General features: G+C 36.8%; 1 protein-coding gene across 3 annotated transcripts in view; it reads right to left on the bottom strand.

Annotated features, from left to right (window-relative positions):
* Positions 1 to 21,867, bottom strand: part of CHD1 (chromodomain helicase DNA binding protein 1) — a 75,208-nt gene that overhangs the window by 51,157 nt on the left and 2,184 nt on the right. For all 3 annotated transcript variants that reach the window (XM_050794398.1, XM_050794399.1, XM_050794400.1), the window contains exon 2: positions 21,389 to 21,589. In XM_050794398.1, coding sequence (XP_050650355.1) covers positions 21,389 to 21,441 — 53 coding nt within the window. In that variant the 5' untranslated portion in view covers positions 21,442 to 21,589. The remainder of the gene's footprint in view (positions 1 to 21,388; positions 21,590 to 21,867) is intronic.

The following is a 21,867-nucleotide window of genomic DNA, read 5'->3' as shown; positions in this document are numbered from 1 at the left end:
CCAAGGTCATTTGGTTTTTTTTTTTTTTTTGAGACAGAGTCTCGCTCTGTCGCCCAGGCTGGAGTGCAGTGGCCGGATGTCAGCTCACTGCAAGCTCCGCCTCCCGGGTTCACGCCATTCTCCTGCCTCAGCCTCCCGAGTAGCTGGGACTACAGGCGCCCACCACCTCGCCCGGCTAGTTTTTTGTATTTTTTTAGTAGAGACGGGGTTTCACCGTGTTAGCCAGGATGGTCTCGATCTCCCGACCTCGTGATCCGCCCGTCTCGGCCTCCCAAAGTGCTGGGATTACAGGCTTGAGCCACCGCGCCCGGCCGGTCATTTGTTTATATGTTGAAAACTAGGGCATTAAATTTCTGGTACATACGGTACAATCAGATTTTGATGTAATTTCATTTGGCTTTATGAGAAACCACAGGTAACATAGTTTACAGATACACAAGAAAATACAAGCTTCCGGCCGGGTGCGGTGGCTCAAGCCTGTAATCCCAGCACTTTGGGAGGCCGAGACGGGCGGATCACGAGGTCAGGAGATCGAGACCATCCTGGCTAACACAGTGAAACCCCGTCTCTACTAAAAAATACAAAAAAATAGCCGGGCGAGGTGGCGGGCGCCTGTAGTCCCAGCTACTCCGGAGGCTGAGGCAGGAGAATGGCGCAAACCCGGGAGGCGGAGCTTGCAGTGAGCTGAGATCCGGCCACTGCACTCCAGCCTGGGCCAGACTCCCTCTCAAAAAAAAAAAAAAAAAAAAAAAAAAGAAAATACAAGCTTCCTGTCCTCTTCTGTAATTTTCTAAAATGCCACCAGATGGAGGTATTTACTCTAAGACAACACAGTAATTCTCTTTTTCCAGAGCAAGAATTTAATAATTTCTGCATGAAAACAGAAATAAAAGTTTGCAGGAAGAATTTTGATTCTACAGGTGAGATATATAAATGCTTAAAGTATGAATAAGCATTATTGTGTTTTTAAATCTAATGGAATAAATGTTATATTTACAGAAACGGTAAATTAAAATTTGCTTCTTAAAGGCTTATGTTATGAACATCATTTTTGCCATCATGTCTACTCTCTGGTCACATAGTTTTGAGGTCCAAAAACATCGTATTAAATTTTAATTTTTAAGGCCATATTTTACTTGCATCTCTTGCAAGAAATTTTAGCAAGGATATTAGAATTTTTTTCCTGATATACAACTTTATTTTTCCCTTAAAACAGTAGGTAAGCAAAATATTTCATTTACTCAATACACTTTATTGAGAACTATCATATGTTAGGCACTGGGGACAGACTGAGATGAGACGAAGTCCTTACCATTAAAAGAACTATTTAACCTTGAGACAGTCATATAAATGGATAAATATCATTCTTCGCTATGTTTAAAACAACTGATCCACATGTGTGGGGAGCACTAAAGATACAACCAAGTTTGGTACAGTAGTCAGAAAACACTTAGAAGGTAAGTGCTGCTAAATGAATTCTTCAGCAAAGAAAGAAAGTGTATCTCTTTCTTTTGAGGAATCTGAGTTCTATTAAATTATTCTGCTAGTAGCAATAAAGTATCTCCTTTGAAGATCTTGAAAGTAGAGATCATACACAGTAAGGTTAACAGACCTCAAGAGGTCTTAAATTTCTATCTATGATACAACGGATATTTATGAAACTCATTTTTTTTCCAGAGTACCTAGCACAGTGCCTCACACAGATGTGTGCTCAATAAATATGTGAACAGTAGATAGATGAATGACTGAATTGTGGGGGCTATTGTGGGCCTGTAATTCTTATTAGTCATTAGTCACTCCAGATGCATAGCTAATACAAATTGTTAACAAATTAAAATTCTAAAATGAATATAGAAATCTTTCCTTTCACATTCTTTAGGCAGTAGTACTGACTGGAGATAAAAGCAACAACCCGAGGCTAGGCTACTCTAATCGCACAGGTTTATTGTTAGAATGCCTTTACCTTGGGTATTAGAAATACTGAATAAAGTATTTTATTGAGTTGTTCTTTAGTAGGATAAAGAATATGCAAAAAGAGCCAGGAGCGGGGGCTCACACCTGTAATTCCAGCACTTTGGAAGGCAGAGGCGGCTAGATCACCTGAGGTTGGAAGTACGAGACCAGCCTGACCAACATGGAGAAACCTCATCTCTACTAAAAATACAAAACTGGCCGGGTGTGGTGGCGCATGCCTGTAATCCCAGCTACTTGGGAGGCTGAGGCAGGAGAATCGCTTGAACCCTGGAGGTGGAGGTTGTGGTGAGCCAGGATCATGCCACTGCACTCCAGTCTGGGCAACAAGAGCAAAACATCTCAAAAAAAACAAACAAAAAAACAAGATGCAAAAAGAGTAAGGAATATCTTATTTACTGCTATAGAATGATCTAAGATACAGTTTAAGTGAAAAAAAAAAAGTTTACAGAATGTCTCTTTTGCATAAGAAAAATATTTATATATATTCGCTTCTATTTTTTGAAAAGCAACAATGGCAGAATAACCCAACTAATTAAAAAATGATCACCTAAAGACAGAGGGAGGGAAGAGCAGAAGGAACAGCAACTGAAATGAGTCTTCAGTTTTAGAATTATGTAAATGTTTTGCATGATTTTTTTAAAAAGAGATTTTAAAAATGAAAGAAAAATATATATGGGGCCAGAAAAAAAAATTATAGACTGAAAACTCTGAGCTAAAATAGGTCAAAAGCCTCTCCCTAATTAAGAAATTTTATTTCCACCTATTGCTGCAAATGCTCTTTCTAAAATAAAAAGCCGATCGTGGCCTTTCTTTTTTAAGTCTTCTGTTCTGTAACAAAGTTCAACAAACATCTATGAGACCTTTCAGGAATCTCTAATTCTCCAATCTATTTTCAACTGGTTGCTCACTTAAATCCCTAAGTTCAAGCTATGGCAAGCTACATGTAATTCTCTGAAAGCCACTTACTCTTTCCACTTCCTGCCTTTGTATCATTCCTTCTCTTTTCTTTTTATTATGTAATTTTTTAACTTGAGTCCCACCTCACAGCTACTCCTCCAACAAATCTCTGCCAACTCTATCTCAACCCAATGTTAAATCAGGTATCCTTCCTCAGCACTCCCAAAACTTCTTGAATATATACCTCTATCTTGGTTACGAGCAAACGATGTAATAATCACTGTAGTGTTTTTGTTTTCAGGTACCCCATCTAAGACTTTACGTTCCTTGAGTGCTGGGATTGGCTTATTGCTGCTCTTATGTCAAGCATTAAATGAAGAGTACAATGTTTCACAGGTAGATGAATGACTAAATAAAGTAAATCAAAGAGATACAGGGGACAGTTTTACATATTTTATGTAAAACTCACAAATTTGGCTACTAAATCTCTGATCTCCAATTAATATTTTATTTTAGGTAACAACCAGTATTACTAATCTTTTATAAAACTGAAATATCTGTACAACACTTAAGAGTTATCCTTAAAGTATATTAAATCTCACTAGCACAATACTATTAAAGTGGTAGGTAGATTACTAAAAACACTGAATTCTTAATTCAGATAATACACCCATGGAATAAATAAATAAATAAACCCATTGAATTCTTTTCCTCACTTAATTCACAGAAGAAAAACCACCATTAATAGGTACTGTGATAAAATTTTAGTGTTTTCTTAGGGTAAATTAAGGAGAAATACCACATTTAAAAGATAAAATAGTAATTCAAATTAAAGTGTCTTTTCAAGTTTATTTTTATATACAATTTCAAATATAAACTGTAGAGTAATATGAATTATCATGAATCTATCACCCAGCTCCACAATTAGCAACTCATATCAATCTTGATTCAACTAAGAAACTATTTGTAAACATTTGCAATACCAATATATCTTAAAAGATCACTTCTTTAATATTAAAGATTTAATATTATTAAACATTTAAATTAAGTATACTGAATATTAAATACCCACATCAGGCTATACTTTTAGTCTCATAATTGTTTCTTCCATTCTGCTTTCTAGATTTTGCTAAGTGCACCCGTGTTATCATTTAATATATTTTTCTATCCCTTGTATTTCTTATAAACTGGCTATTATATCTAGAGGCTTGATCAGATTCAAGTTCTGTTCTTGACAAGAATAGTTTATATGTGGTGTTGTGGACTTCTACCAGATGGCATTTAATGTTCTGTTGTTTCCTTTTGTGTGAGACTTAGTAAAAATCTGTGGACTCAGGTACTGCCAGCCTTATCCATCCATTATAAAGCTCCCCATCACTTCATACCTAGTATTTTTTAGTAGCCATTGATGATCATATGTTTTCTTCCATTAATTAGAGGCAGTAAAGTGGTGACATCATTCATCAGTTACTCAAAACATCTTTTCTTCATTATTAGGTAGAATACTTCTATAAAGAGAAACTTCTCCCTCATTGTATTTGTTAACTCTGAGGTATATAGTTCATGAAGGGATTTTATTTCTTTTCCTTATTTACCAGTTTTCAAAATGAGTTAAATCGCCAGCATCTTTTAAAGTTGACCAATAATTTTTTAAGTCCCATTATGAACTCGTGGATTTCAATTTATTTTATAAATTTTAATCCACTGTCAGCATCCTTGATGTCCAAACTCCCACCTTTTGCCAACAAGAAACCCTTTATTAGCACCTAAGTCCTTCTGACAAGACCTGAAGTAGTCTTTGATAACCTAACTGCCTTTCTAGTATGACAGGATGTACCAGGCTCATCTTGTGTATTTGTTGCCTGGGGCTATAACCCAGTCATTTTATCAAAAAGCCCTTCTATTTATAATAAATTAGAAACTAAGCTGCAATACTACTGGACTGGTTGCCTTATTTAGGATGTTTCAATGGAATGAGCTAGGATGCGCGTATTTATTTAGAGAAAATACATTAAGAATTCATGTAATTCAAAACTGCAGGCTTTTTACTTCGATTGTATATTCATGTCGTCACTCAGGCTGAGTTGGTTGCAAATGGCACTAATTATTTGCTTTATTTTATTTTTAATAGTTTCAAAATAATACATTATAAACAGTATGATTATTCAAGTTAAAATGACTATGCAATTCTTTTTGTTTTCAGGAATACTCACTTCTACAGTCAAATGACTGCTATAAAGTCAGGTAAAATAATTTATCTCTGTGTGACCACCAATTTGGCACAGTTAGGACCATTTGCTTTTTTAAATAGAGACTGTGCTTTCTTACTACTTTTGATTTTTATGTTGCTTTATTTACTTGGATCCAACTTTGGAGCTACAGAACAAGTTATGGTCAGAAGTTCAGCTTCCATTCCTGACTCCTGTACACTACGTCCTCTCTTCCCGTATAGTAACCATTTAAAATTTTTTATTTTCCCCTTTTTTAACATAAGCAAATTATGAATAAGAATGTTTATATTTCCCCTTTCATAAATAATCATTAACATATTTTACTCTTAAATAAATGGTAGCAGATTATATACACATTATATCCAGGAGATCATTCTGTAGTAGTAGACATATTTGTGCAACTGCATATACTCCATTTTGTAGATGCACCATAGTTTCATGTCCCTCAAGGATGTACATGTTGTTTTCAGTTCTTTGATTCCACAAATAGTGATACAAAAAAAAAAAAATGGCCCTCTGCAGATATCTTTTTTATTTACAAGTGTATCTTTTGATGTGCTATTTATCAACCAATGTAAACTCATCCTTTCTGAAGTTTTAAATTTACAATCACCTAGTACCTAGATTCTGACTTCTAAATACTACTCCACACTTAAATAAACTACAGCTCCTTTGAGAAACGGCAGGTTCTAAGGCTGCAACAGGGAAGATACAAGATGAGTCTAACCACCTTCCTGTGCCAAAATGAAAAAAAATGCATATATATGGAGGAATGTCAAAAAGTACAGAGGAAAAACAAAAGGACATGGGAGCCAACTTGAAGGGGCTTCCATTGACCAAATCTGATTTGAGTATAAAAATAAAGACAGTTAAGGATCACTACTCAGTAAATAAAACAGGAACCCTTGAGTCGGTGCTGATGACAGAAACAGACACACAGAGGAGGGCTCTGATAGAGCTCAGAATGTCAACTGGTAAATATGGACAGGATATTAGTCTTAGAAAACCATAATTATGCAATCATCCAAGAAAATGCTGATTCGGGCAAAAAATCATCAATGAATACTAAATCTAGGGGAAGAGTTTGCTGAGTAGAATAATTTACATAGACTCAAAGTGTCTTCTCACAAATTGCTTCTTAGCTGTTAACAAATGAATTAGAAATCACAGTGGAGAAACTGGACACCATGTCCTGGTGACTGAATGTAGCATCACTAATAGGGGCAGACAAACAATGTGAGCTCCAGCTGTGAAACACTTGAGAAGATGTATCATTACCTATACAGTTCTCCAGCCAGGTATGCAGAGTAAGGAACACATAACTTGGATATAATGATAAGTGAATACCAGAAAAACCCAAATTGAGAAATATATTCCATAAAATAACTAGCTTATAGTCTTTCAAAATGCCAATGTCATGAAAGACAAAGAAAGAGGAACTGTCCAGATTAAAGGAGATTAAAGAGATACTACAGTCAAATGCAATATGTAATCTCTGTACTGAAAGATGATTGACCAAACTGGAATGCAGGCTGAAAATCCAAGTACTGTATTAGTGTAAATTTTCCTGAACTTAATAAACAATACAGGCCTTAAGTAAAAGAATACTTTTTTTATTCTAAAATATGTACTGACTGTTATGGAGAATGGTTTAAAAGAAAAAAAAAAAAAAAAAAAAATATATATATATATATATATATACTGAAGTGTAAGAGGTGTGATTTTTGCAACCTACTATATCACAAGTTTTCTTCATTAACATCCATGATTATGAAATCTTCTTTGCAGGTAGTAAAAATGTACAATGAAGCAAAAATTTAAAAGTCACAGAAGTAAAGTGAACATAACAGGCAACTAAACATTCAATGTAAGAAAAATGGAAATACAATTATCTAATGTATAATGTATCAATAAATTGGCCAAACTAGGCCAGTAGAAATAAAATAACAAAACTTCTTTTTAAAAAATCTGAAAAGATAAAAATGAACATTAAAGAGGCAAATGTCAAACTGGGCAGGGTGGCTCATGCCTATAACCCAGCACTTTGTGGGAGGATGAAGCTGGTGTATCATTTGAGACCAGGAGTTCAAGACAAGCCTGCCCAACATGGTGAGACCCCATCTCTACTAAAAATACAAAAATTAGCCAGGTGTGGTGGCACATGCTTGTGTTCCCAGCTACTCAGGAGGCTAAGGCATGAGAATCACTAGAACCCAGGAGGCAGAGGTTGCAGTGAGCCAAGATTGAGCCATGGTATTCCAGCCTGGGTGACAGGGCAAGACTCCATCTCAAAAAAATAAAATAAAATAAAGAAGGCAAAGTCAAATGTATACAATAGCCACCTCAGAAACTGCTAGTAGCACTACAGAATAGACTGTTTATGTGTATTTAAACATTATATGTCAAAAGCCTTAGATCTATTTTCAATTACATTAAATAACATATATTTATTTACTTCTATTCTTAGCACATAAAGATTTTCTTTCTTGTATATATAATTTCCCTACTTTTTATTTCCTTTTTTTTTTTTTTTATCAGTTAACAGTGATTAGATGAATTAGATTCCAGTTGGGGGTGTTGGGGAAACCCTGACAGAAGGTAAACTAATTTTCCACAGAATTATAATGGAGGATGGTGTGCTTGACAAAGAGAGCTATAAATAAAGAAATCAAAGAATTTTATTTACTAAAGAATAGAGCATAGTGCACTACATTCTCATCCTATGCCTCTTGTTCCCTTCCACCTATAGCTACTGCTTAAGTGTCAATGTCATTTGAAAGAGCTTCTTGCTAGGCATGGTGGCTCACACCTGTAATCCCAACACTTTGGGAAGCTGAGGCAGGAAGATCACTTGAGGCCAGGAGTTCGAGATCAGCCTGGACAACATAATGAGATCCCGTCTCTCCAAAAAAAAAAAAAAAAAATACAAACTTAGCCGGGCGAGGTGGCATATGCCTTCAGTCCTAGCTACTCAGGAGGCTAAGGTAGGAGGATCATTTAACCCAAGGGTTCGAGGCTGCAATGAACTATCAACTGTACCACTGCACTTTAGCAGGGACAACAGCCAGACCCTAACTCTTAAAAAAAGGGGAGGCGGCCTTCTTTTAAGGAATTCTTGGAAGAATTTTTGGACACACACTTACAGGGTAAATTCTGGACTAACTTGATGTTCTGAAGTTCAACCACAAATTATTTTCCTCTAGCTCTCTAGCCCTTTCTTCTCCTTCTAGTTGTATTTATATCTGTACACTGGTTAGATGAGCCTCAGGTTTCTGCCACATAGAACTAATTATTTAATTATTTAATTAAAAAAGGAAAATATGATGTTATTTGTTAGTTGGTGCTATGTGCCAGATATTAGGTTCTTATTTAATCCTTTTATTTTCATAATACAGACAAATAAATTAAGGATCAGAGAAGGCTGTGTAAATAAATGCCAACATTGTAATAACAAGGGTACAAATTATGAATATCTATGGAGAACTAAAAGGAAGTTCAGAAAAATAAAAGTCCCTAATTTCTTAGGATGAGAGGAGTAGTTTATTTTTAAAAAAATTCCTTAATGTTTGTGGCAGAAAATGTGCCCCAACCTATCCACCCAGTATCCATTTTGCTTGTCCTCTAGTATTAATAACCATCCCCCCAGTTTTGGTTGACACATACCCACCCCGCTAAAGATTAGCTTTCTCAGTATCTTCCATAGCTCAGTGTAGTCATGTGAGTAGGCTGTGGCCAATGAGATACAGCTAGAGGTGATGGTGATGTGTGATTTCTACATCATAGCCTTAAATATGAAGTGGCTTGCCTTAAATCCTCCCCCTTTGCATCTTCTCCCTGCTAGCTGAAAAGGGTAACCACTAGTATTGGAAGCCATACATTAACAAAAGTAAGGCTGCCCAAAGGTTTGAACTCCCTTACCTGGGAGTGAAAGAGAAGTAGTTATATTTAAGCCTCTGTGTTTTTAGTTCTCTAATACAGTACCCTAACTGTTTCTCTAGCCTAACAGCTGTACTAACTTTGTGAAATAAACATTTTGGAAAGAACATGTTTTATACATACACAATTTTAACTCACCTGCTCATATCCTCAACTAATGAGTATTGAGCTAGAGTTTCTATTGGGAACAAAATGCCATAGGAAAAAAAAAAAAAAACTTTATGTGAAAGTAAAAAGATAAAATACAACTGGTCCAATTCCTGACTGAGGAACTGAAAATAGGGGAAATGAAATCACACGCATAGTTTTATGGGGAGTGATTTTAGGACTCAGCATCAGTATCTTTCTCTATACTTTTCCCTCTGTCTGGAGAATGCTTTCTCTCCAAAGCAATCAATAAAACTTTTCACTCTTCAAGACTATTCAAAACCACGACTATTCAAAACTATGTCCTCTAGGTAGCCATTCCCTGATTTCCCCAGGCACACATCACTGCTCTAGCTCATGTTCCCACAATACTGTGCTCAAGTTACTAACAATTCCTTCACAATATTACAATTATTTGTATACATATATCTCTCTGCTAACTAGGTCTTGAAGATCATTCAGTCAGGACCTTAATTTTAGTTATTTTATAGACCACTGTCCACTTTAGCATGACTGCAGAAAGAATCTGGAAAGTAGTAGGCAACGACTAAATGCTAAGCATTAACAACAACAAAAAAGAATAGTGGCCAAAGTCAAGCAATGGCTTTCCAACTTTTTGGACCATGACCTATATAATACATTTTACATCATGATGGAGTATACACACACATAAACACAAATAAAAAGTTTGATGACATAGTACAAATAAAAACTGTAAAAGGTTTCAGAAGACCTGGAAAACATCTTCTCATCTGTACAACTCTGAAAACCAGGTAGTTTCACTGCTTTGTTAAACACTGACCAGCAAAAACAACAGTTCCTTTCAGCATTCTAAACTACAAATCCAAGACAAAATTGTACTATAAACTCTTCTTAAAGTACAATATGATTCTATCTCCTTAAAGTTTCTAACTGAAGAAATTTAAAACTGCTGAAAGTGGAGCGATACTAGGAAGAATAACTTTTAACATGACTGATTTCAAAGATGATTACTTAGTTGTGTTGAACCTGGGATAAACTCAAGAGAAAGTATTTTCTGCCGGGCGCGGTGGCTCAAGCCTGTAGTCCCAGCACTTTGGGAGGCCGAGACGGGCGGATCACGAGGTCAGGAGATTGAGACCATCCTGGCTAACACGGTGAAACCCCGTCTCTACTAAAAAATACAAAAAACTAGCCGGGCGAGGTGGCGAACGTCTGTGTTCCCAGCTACTCGGGAGGCTGAGGCAGGAGAACGGCGTAAACCCGGAAGGCAGAGCTTGCAGTGAGCTGAGATCTGGCCACTGCACTCCAGCCCGGGCGACAGAGCCAGACTCCTTCTCAAAAAAAAAAAAAGAGAAAGTATTTTCTAGTAAGCAGAGAATGATCAGATGAGAAATAAGGGCTATGGATATATACATTGAAAAGTCATTGAAAAATAGTTTCCTAACATACATACAAAATTTATTACAATATTATGACATGAATGAAAATCTCTAAATCTTTAATTTATAGTTATAACAAGCAGGCAAACCTTAATGATTTTCCCCCCTTTAGTATTATCTCTCAGGTAGAAGTCTAACACACACAGAAATTATGTTTCCAAAAAATCAAGTGAGGTTGGAGAGAGTAATAGGAGTTAAGAGATTAAATTAGATTGGCTATGAATCGAAATATGTTGAAGCTGTATGGTGTGTACATGGGGCTCATTTTACTACTGTCACTACTTTAACATAAACTTCAAATTATTAATAATAATATTTCAGTTAACACAAATAATGCCTACATTTAAAAGTTCAATTTTGGCTGGGCGCAGTGGCTCACACCCAAAATCCCAGTACTTTAGGAGGCTGAGGTGGGTCAATCACCTGAAGTCAGGAGTTCAAGACCAGTCCGACCAACATGGTGAAACCCCACCTCTACTAAATACAAAAAATTAGCCAGGCATGGTGGCACATGCCTGTAATCCCAGTTACTTGGGAGGCTGAGGCACAAGAATCGCTTGATCCCAGGAGGTGAAAGTTTCAGTGAGCTGAGACTGTGCCATTGTACTCCAGCCTAGACAACAAGAGCAAAACTCCGTCTCAAAAATAAAATAAAATAAATAAATAAATAAAGTTCAATTTTAAAGAGATTATTGATACTTAGTCTGCTTTTTTAAAAAGGTTTTGGCAGGGCACGGTGGCCCACGCCTGTAATCCTGGCACTTTGGGAGGCCAAAGCGGGCGGATCATCTGAGGTCGGCAGTTCGAGACCAGCCTGACCACCACGGAGAAATCCTGTTTCTACTAAAAATACAAAATTAGCCAGGTGTGGCGGTGCATGCCTATAATCCCAGCTACTTGGGAGGCTGAGGCAAGAGAATCTCTTGAACCCAGGAGGCGGAGGTTGTGGTGAGCTGAGATTGCACCATTGCACTCCAGCCTGGGCAACAAGAGCAAAACTCTACCGCCAAAAAAAAAAAAAAAAAGGGTTTTAAAATATTTATATGCTTTTATATTACTTTAACGAATACTACCACAAAAAAATGAAGTTACCAGCAATATATAATTTTAAACAAAATTATTTGTTATGTGGTATTTCATCTGTCTGCATATACCTATAGGTCTGTACTGCACCTAAGAAAAAACTTCTTTTACTGTGAGTCATTTGATTAAAAAAAGTGAAATAAACAATGTAGTATGTATCAGATACTAGGTTGGACACTAGGTTAATCCTTCACTATAAAATACATTCTAAAACTGGAATAGATAAAAGATGATTAGGAATTTCGGTACCCCATATACAACTAATTCTGATTCTTTTACTATAAATTTTCCTTTCATATCAAACCTCTGCCGTTTACTAATGTAACTGAGGACTGAACCATTTAGAACTGTGAAAACAGTATTACAGAAGTAATAATAATCAGTATCAAGCACAAAAACAAAAAGACTCTTTCTTGTTTTAGGCTTCTAGGAATTTAGACTGTTACTTCACTCTTTTCCAAAGGCCCCATGCCTTGACATAAAAACTTTTGATCCTAAGACTCACGATCTTTTACTAACATACTTTTCCTTAGTATAAAAATTAAGTCACTCTGCTTTTTGCTTAATCCTGTCAAAATGCCTTATCACCAAAGTCACATTACCAGGACATTTTTAACATATGTGAAATTTAAGATTATCATGGTTTAAGTCAATCCCTCCAAAAACAAAGAAACTAAAAAAAAAAAAAAAAAAAAAAAAAAACAACAACAACAAATCCTCTTCATTTTAATATTGGGCTTGATACTTGTCCTTATGATCAAACCACACTCCTACATTTGAACGGCCACAGATTTTGGTATCTCTCTGCATTTATGGTATTCACCTGATATATACATGTATTTTTGAAGACTTTTATCTCTTTCTTGATTATAAGCTTTAAAGGAACTCAAATTTTAGAATCCCATGATATCTACCACACAGTAATTGCTCAATCATCTAAATAACTATCAGAAAACAAACACTTGTATTTCTGAAAGCAACAACAGTAGAACTGAGAAATAGCTATTCGGAGTCATTCTCATTAAGACTAACCCACTATTCTTGTGTCTTATGCCTCAGTTCTGAGAGATACTGTAGACACTGAATTCCAGAAGTCAGTACTGTTTGAATAGAACTTTGCACATCTCCAGCTTTGTCTCTACATATTTTAATATCAATAACTTAGATCTCAATCTATCTACACCAAAGAAACTTCTGAGCACAATTTAACATTTAAAGTTGACTTCTGACTCAACAGTCACCTCATACCATAGTGATAGATAATATATTTTCAATCATAAACACTAATTTTCTCAGTCACATATACAAGTTGATTTTGGAACAAGATTCCCGGAATTTCTCCCTAAAACTAGTGGTTCCAACCCATTCACATGGGGAATACACTCCCCATGGGTAGTGTTTTTTCTGCTATGCTTCCTTTTCCTTCCTTCACCTGGAACTAACCCACACAAAAACTTTTTTTTTTTTGAGACGGAGTCTCACTCTGTCACCCAGGCTGGAATGCAGTGGTGCGATCTCGGCTCACTGCAAGCTCCGCCTCCTGGGTTCATGCCATTCTCCCACCTCAGCCTCTCGAGTAGCTGGGACCACAGGTGCCTGCCACCACGCCTGGCTAATTTTTTTGTATTTGTAGTAGAGAAGAGGTTTTCACCGTGTTAGCCAGGATGGTCTCGATCTCCTGACCTCGTGATCCACCCGCCTCAGCCTCCCAAAAGAGCTGGGATTACAGGCGTGAGCCACCGCGCCTGGCCAAAAACTTTTAACAATGAATAAACCTCAGGTAAAGAACTGCAAAGCTAGATGTCAAACATATTCTCCTTATTAGGGGATTTGCACACTTCTTTATTGGGGGACTATGACTTCTATAAAAATCTTCCTGAGCCAGGTGCGGTAGCTCACGCCTGTAATCCCAGCACTTTTGAGAAGTCAAGGTGGGCGGATCACGAGGTCAGGAGATCGTGACTATCCTGGCCAACATGGTGAAACCCCATCTCTACGAAAAATACAAAAATTAGCTGGGTGTGGTAGCATGTGCCTGTTACTCCAGCTACTCGAGAGGCTGAGGCAGGAGAATCACTTGTCAGAGGCTGCAGTGAGCTGAGATCATGCTACAGCACTCCAGCCTGGCGACAGAGCAAAACTCTGTCTTAAAAAAAAAACAAAAAAACTTCCCCTCTAACACTTTTTTGAATATATATTATTTGTTCTTCCTTTCTTTTCAAACTGCATTTCTCATCATTATTGAAATTACAAAAGTTAAAGCATGCTATGAAAACTTTCCAACTAGCTCATTAAATGACTTCAGTAATTTACCCTTCATTTTCTTTTTACCTCACTTTCATGCCCATTTGGTCCCACAAATTTGAATATACTCAATTGTATATTTAAACTGGCTATTCCATTATCACCCCTAGATTATAACAGTCTTTCTTGAAATTAATTTATAACTTTAAAACATGGCAAGATGCTGAATGATTATAGGTGAACAGCTTCATATACATGCATATGAATTTAACATGAATACAATTCTCCTGGGAATCTTGCCAAAATGGAAATTCTGGTTCCGTAGATCTGGGACCTTTTAAGATGAAGGAATGGTTCTGTACAGTACTGGAATAGAGAATAAATGATTCTATGCACTTGTCAAAACCCACAGAACAGTGCCTCATGGAATAAGTATTAATATACACAAATTTTAAAAATCAACCGGTATGATGAGGATCACAGGATGGAATGCATATTGTGACAAATGAGTCTAATTTTATTACAAATTTATCACATAATTACACTCAAATGGGTGAGGGAAAAATGAACTTGACCAACATCAGAAAACAGTGTTTTGACTAGAAACTTAAAGGCTAAATATTAAAGTGTACTGTACATAAACACCATATTTTAGTTGGGAAATTAGTTTCTCCTGATAAAGTATATCTAAAAATTCTAAAACTGCTTTACATGTATATTAGGAATGAATATATAAGCACATAAATGGTGGATGGTGAGAGCCAGGTTTCTCACTGTTGAATAAGGAAGTTACAAAGGAATAAGAAACAAAGGTTAGAATGAACCCTATAGTACAGGATTAGAGTTGGAGCCATTGGTATGAACTCATGTTTATGTATGAGCTGGTATGTATATAGATGGAAAGATACAGAAATTACTACAGATATGTAGGTATACATAGTGTATCTATATATATTACCTAGCTCTGTCCACTTCGTTCACTGAGAGGAAATAAAAGCAGTGACACTTGAATATCAAGAAGCATACCCAATACCCAAATCTTGGTTTCTAATACCATTCTCCACAAAAATGGAACCAAGGCTCCTTGGAGAGTGGCTGATTCTAGGGTGAAAGTAAGGGAGTATGTAAAAGAAACATACAAGCCAAACTAAGAAAGCTTCCAAGAGCCAAGGCTAGATCAATTTAAGTAACAAAAAAGTCAACTATTATACATTAGGTACATAAAAGTACCTATTATACATAAACACATAAATATTATACACAAATATGTATTTTATAGAGTTGTAAGCTAGTTTAGTGGATTACATATAATCCACTAAATCCATATAAGCACACATATAAATCCACACATATATAAACGATTCATAAATTTCCTTATAGAAATTCCATTTAATATATGTAAATACTCCCCCCCACCAGAGGATGGAATTTAATTCCTACCCAACCTTCCTGAAAGTAGGCTAGACACAGTGACTCGCTTCCAAAGAATATATTATGGAAAGGGAACTTTATAGTAGAGAAACTTGCAAATACTACCTTGACCAAGTGATGGAGGTTAACACCACCAGTAATGTCATGAGGATAACATGTTTCCCATGATGTGACTAGCACACTTTATCTTTGTGGTATTCTTCTAAAAACCAATAACCCTAGTTTATCCTAAGAATAATAGACAAGGCCAGGTATGGTGGCTTACACCTGTAATCCCAACATTCTGGGAGGCCAAGGCAGGTGAATTACCTGAGGTCAAGAGTTCAAGATCAGCCTGCCCGACATGGAGAAACCCTATCTCTACTAAAAATACAAAAATTAGCCAGGCATGGTGGCGCACACCTGTAGTCCATCACTCAGGAGGCTGTGGCAGGAGAATCGTTTGAACCCAGGAGACGGCAGTTGCAGTGAGCAGAGATCGCGCCATTGCACACCATCCCGGGCAAGAGAGCAAGACACCGTCTCAAAAAAAAAAAAAAAAAAAAAAAAACAACCAAAAACAGACAAATCTAGATTTCAAAGACATTCTACAGGATACCTGGCCAGTATTTTTCAAGATGGTTTAGATCACGAAAACTAAGGAAAGACTTAGAAACTCTCACAGATCAAAGACGACTGGGGAGATTTGACAACTAAACGCAATGTGGTACTCTGGATTTAATCCTACAACAGAAAAGAGGGAGTTAATGGAAAAATCAATGAAATCCAAGTAAAGTATAGAGTTTAGGTAATAGTTTTTTAAAAAAGAACTAAAAAATATATAAAATGGCTGTAAATCTTGTTTCCCCATCTGGAAAGTGGGAATAATAACACTATACTTCACAGAAGTTTTGTGAGGATGCACTGTGATAATTCAAGTAATGCACAACGCCCCATGTGCATCATGCTAGGTTAAGGCACAGTAAGAGCTCAACAATCATCGGTTGCCATTGTTACTGTTTCCGAAGAAATGAAACTTACCTAGCCTCTTGCTGGTCTTGCTCAAGACACAGTTCATTGGACGTTCCCAGAAAATGAAAACCATATATAACAACATCAATAACAAAAAAAGTGGCAAGATGCTATGACTCCAGATGAATAGCTTCATATAAATGTGTATGAACTTAATACGTAAGAATCACTTGGGAATCTTGTTAAAATGAAGATTCTGATTCAGTAGGTCTGGGGCAAGGCACAAAGTTCTACAGTTATAATAAGCTCCCAAGTGATGCCAACACTGCTGGTCCATGGACCATAACTGGAGCAACTTTTCTATTTCTGTAGTTTTAAATATTCCCCATTTTAAAAAAAGTTTAAACATTTTCTCCATTTATCATAACGTAATATTCATTTTAAAACACAAAACTGCACCACATATAACCCATCAGTCATCAACATCTTAAATAAGCAATCACTTAAGCAGAGTAAAAGGGATAACATCACATTAATGTTTGCCCACACATTATCTTATTATGACTATATACAGAAAAGTAGTATCTTTGAAAGTTAACTCATATACCATTCTGATCTTTAACCGTATAGCCATTCCTGAAGTAAATCATCACTCAAGATAACTTATTTAAAACTAAAAAGTCGGTTAGGCACAGTGGCTCACGCTTGTAATCCCAGCACTTTGGGAGGCCGAGGTGGGTGGATCATGAGGTCAGGAGTTCAAGACCAGCCTACCCAAGATGGTGAAACCCCATCTCTATCAAAAATACAAAAATTAGCAGGGCGTGGTGGCAGGCGCCTATAATCCCAGCTACTCAGGAGGCAGAGGCAGAAAATTGCTTGAACCCAAGAGACAGAGGTCACAGTGAGCCAAGATCATGCCACTGCACTCCAGCCTGGGCAACAGAGTGAGACTACATCTCAAACAAACAAACAAACAAAAAAATTTAAAAAAAGTCTGCCAGGATTTGAAAAATTTGCTTGCAAATACCACCACAAATCCACACAGCTGCAAACTGATGCTTTGAAATCTTCCAGCATTATCTTTAAAAAGCTTAACTTCAGTTATATAAAACTTTGTGTTGAGCTATAACTGTTATACAGGTGCATCCTGGCCCACATTTCTTAGTAAATAAATTTCAAGACTGTCAGCAATAGCATAGCCAAAGAGACGTATTTTCCTGTGTATTCTTCCTTTCAGTGAATAGTTACAGAGAGCTCTCCAGACAGAACACTTAAAAAAATTTTTTTTCAATAGAAAGCTAACTGTAACCTGCCAATGCCAAATGAATTCTTTCTTAATTCTATTCTGTTTAATAAACTTTCACAAAGGAAGAAGGAAATTTTGAAGCAAAAATACATTATAGAATTCTAGCCACTAAAAAATCAAAATTTACTTTAGAAAGCTACTTACAATGAATATCAACTTTAAAAACAAAGTATATTTCTCATCTAATTGTATTAGGGGCCCAGGCACGGTGGCTCATGCCTGTAATCCCCAGTGCTTTGGGAGGCCAAGGTGGGCAGATCACTTGAGGTCAGGAGTTTGAGACCAGCCTGGCCAACATGACAAAACCCTGTCTCTGCTAAAAATACAAAAATTAGCTGGATGCAGTGGTGTATGCCTGTAGTCCCAGCTACTCGGGAGGCTGAGGCAGGAGGACTGCTTGAACTCGGTAGGTGGAGGATGCAGTGAGCTGAGGTCACACCACTGCACTCCAGCCTGGGCGACAGAGCAAGACTCCAGCTCAAAAAAAAGAAAAAAAATTACTCTATATTAATATTCATAGTTATAGAAGCTTTTGTTTTTTTGCAAGAAAATCCCTCTACCTCTAAAGTTCACCTCCTCAGTCTTTTAACAAGGTACAATCTCCCTTCTTCGTAATGTCTTATGACAAACGCTTCTGGGGAAAGGAGTGGGAATAGAGTGTTAATGACTGTAGAGCATAGCTATAGCAGCAGTAAGAAAGAAAATGAAGGCAAAAAAGAAGGTCTCTCTCCTGATAAACTCCAAGGCAGTTGTAAAAGCTAGATAACCACACTTTTCAGAAGCACACAAAATTAACAACTCTGAATAATTAAAGAAATATGCTTTGCAATTATTTAAGATGAGTATGCATTGTAAAAGATTCCTTAAATTAGATTTCACAAGGTTTAATTTTTTTTTTTTGAGAAGGAGTTTTGCTCTTGTGGCCCAGGCTGGAGTGCAATCGCGCGATCTCCGGCTCACCACAACCTCCACCTCCTGGGTTCAAGCAATTCTGCCTCAGTCTCCCGAGCAGCTGGGATTACAGGCTACCACACCCAGCTAATTTTGTATTTTTAGTAGAGACAGGGTTTCTCCATGTTGGTCACGGTGGTCTCGAACTCCCAGCCTTAGTACGCCTGCCTCAGTCTCCCAAAATGCTGGGATTACAGGCGTGAGCCACCGCGCCGGGCCACAAGATTTAATTTTTTTTCACCTGTAGTATCAAATTAGACCAATTACTCCTCCTCACTTTAGATATGGCAGAAAAATAAATAAAATATTGGAACAGGTAAGTAGTCAGAATATACCAGCACATGATCTGTCTGCTAGACAGATCCAACTAGAGGATTTACTCCCAAGAGTCTTATTTCCTATTTTATGAGTAGTTTGGTTCCTGTGTTTCCTCTAGATATTTCTACCTACTAAACATTTCATTGCAACTATGAATAAGAAAATGTGAGGCCGGGTATGGTGGCTCACACCTGTAATCCCAACACTTTGGGAGGCCAAGGTGGGAGGACTGCTTGAGCCCATGAGTTCAAGACCAGCTGAGGCAATATGGTGAGACCTCATCTCTACAAAAAATTTTAAAATTAGCTGAATGTGGTGGCATGCACGCCTGTCAGGATGCTGAGGTGGGAGAACCGTTTTGAGCCCAGGAGGTGGAGGCAGAGGCTACAGTGAGCCGAGACTACACAACTGTACACCAGCCCGGGTGACAGAGTGAGGACCTGTCTCGGAAAAAAAAAAATTGTGGGTGGACAATATGACTCTTCTATTCACTTAACTGTAGTCAGTAGTCAGCATACCTACAGAGATTTGAATCAAAGCTGAGATTTAAGTCTTTTAATTAAACCTCAACTCTAGTGGTTCTAGTAAAACTTTACTGTTTGAAACTTTACAATGCACTTTGTAATTAATTAAGGTGAAACTTCAATATCAGTTCAATCCTTAGAGTGGAGGCAATCATATGAGTTCTAATTAATGCAGAGATAGCATCAACTCAGGTTTTATAACTCCTAGACTATACTTGTTCAATAACGCTGCTTTCCATAACTGTTCCTTATTTTATTCTATATGATATTCTTGTTCATCCAAACGGTACCTATGAAAGCTGATAAACTAAAGTATAACTAGTTAGGTCAGAAAATTCCATGTGTCAGGTCGGGCGTGGTGGCTCACGCCTGTAATCCCAGCACTTTGGGAGGCCAAGGCAGGTGGATCACTTGAGCACAGGAGTTTGAGACCAGCTTGGCCAACGTGGTGAAACCCTACCTCTACAAAAAAAAATACAAAAATTAGCTGGGAGTGGTGGCCTGCGCCTGTAATCCCAGCTACTCTGGAGGCTGAGGTAAGAGAATCACTTGAGCCTGGGAGACGGAGGTTGCAGAGAGCCAGGATCGCACCACTGCACTCCAGCCTGGGCGTCAGAGTGAGATTCTGTCTCAAAAAAAAAGAAAAAGAAAAGTCCAAGTTTCAGATTAAATACAAATACCACTACTTAATTTTAGTTTTCTATCTAACATTTTTCTTAATCTTCTTAATTGCCAAAACTTTCCCGTTTCTTGTCTACCCCCATGTCGCCATCACTGTAATTAATGTTTTTGTTATATAGTATCCTGTGTTACACAAAACATGCTGGTTACAATAAGCAAATATTCAGTGCTCATTATCTCAGAAAATATTTTAAGCCCTTTACATGAAGCATGTCAATCCTCAAAATTTTTTTAATTTTATTTTTTATAAATTAGAGACAAAGTCTCACTATGCTGCCTAAGCTGGTCTCCAACTCCTGAGTTCAAGTGATCCTCCTGCCTCAGCCTCTCGAAGTGCTGGGATTACAAGCATGATCCACCAAACCTAGCCATGAACTTTAAATAAGATAATAGTGTAATCCTCTCTTTATGGGGCAAAAATCAGAGCTTCAGAGATTAATTTGCCCTAATTCACACAACTAATAAGAGACAGAAATGGAATAAGTGAACAGTTTGACTCCACATTTCTAATTTCTAAATATGATAATGCATATAACTACATGGACTGTAAATTAATGTGCAGATAACTCAAAATTGGGGAGCTACAGAATTTGAAGAATCTTCTTTGCAAACACTTGGCCCAAGCAAGAACTCTTAACTCCTTCACAGATAATTAAAACTCCAATCTGAAAAAAAAACAGGGCGCAGTAATATTTCAACAAATGTTTGGCTCAGCACTGTCTAAAACTTTCTCCAGTGATAGAACTTTTCTATGTACTGTCCAATATGGTAGCCACTAGCCACATATGATTATTCAGTACTTGAAATGTATCTAGTACGACTAAGTAAATTCTGAATATTTTGTAATTGAAGTTTAAATAGCCACATGTGAATAGTGGTAACCATACTGAACAGTACAGGTATAGAAGACAAAATGCCAGAAAAAGATGAGTGAAAAAATTTTTACTGCCTTCATCTAGAAATTTCACTAACAGTCAAAACAATTTAAATCTATTTTACACGCTCCAGCTTAATTATTAGCTCAAATATAAACTTCCAAATAGATTTAGGTAAACAAAAACTTTCTATATTTAAGACCTACTGTGTATTTGAATGAAAAAAATTAAAACCTGTATTATGAGAAAAGGTTCATATATCACAATTTTTTTAGTATTTTGGATAGCTAAAAGGAAACCCTGAAAACTCTGCTACCTATGAGGAAAACTAAACAACAACAATAATAAAGAAAAAAGAGAGCGAAGTTTTCAACTCTCTTCATAGTAAACAAATGATAACAAAGTGCTTACTTACCTTGATTCTCCACTACTGTTTCTAACACTTTCTTCATCACTGTGTCCATTCATTGTAAATTATTATCAAGAAGTTTTAAAGTAAAATATAAATCTTCCCAGTTTAAAAGATGACTATAAATACTGACTCCTTGAATATAAAAATTCACAGATAAATTTTCTTCAACAGTCACAGGTTTTCTGGGACTCTCCTTTCATTCACCTAAAGAAAATATATTAACAAATTAAGAAAATTTCCTACAGAAAAAAGGTAAATAAGCCCTGTTTAAAACATACAAATCTACGTAGGCCAATTAGACTAGAGGTAGTAAGGAAGAAGTGGAGGCCTTTTATTAAATACTTAAAATACCTAGACTTCTAGTAACCACACTCCTGACTACTAACTGGAATTTAGTATGCTACTGCTAGTATACTTCGGACAGAAGAATTAAAATATTTGCGGAGTGATATGATTTTGAGAGACTAACTGAAACTGCAACT

The sequence above is a fragment of the Macaca thibetana genome, chromosome 6, assembly GCF_024542745.1.
Source record: "Macaca thibetana thibetana isolate TM-01 chromosome 6, ASM2454274v1, whole genome shotgun sequence".
In the NCBI taxonomy this organism is placed as follows: domain Eukaryota; kingdom Metazoa; phylum Chordata; class Mammalia; order Primates; family Cercopithecidae; genus Macaca; species Macaca thibetana.
This window is presented reverse-complemented; position numbering and strand designations above follow the sequence as displayed.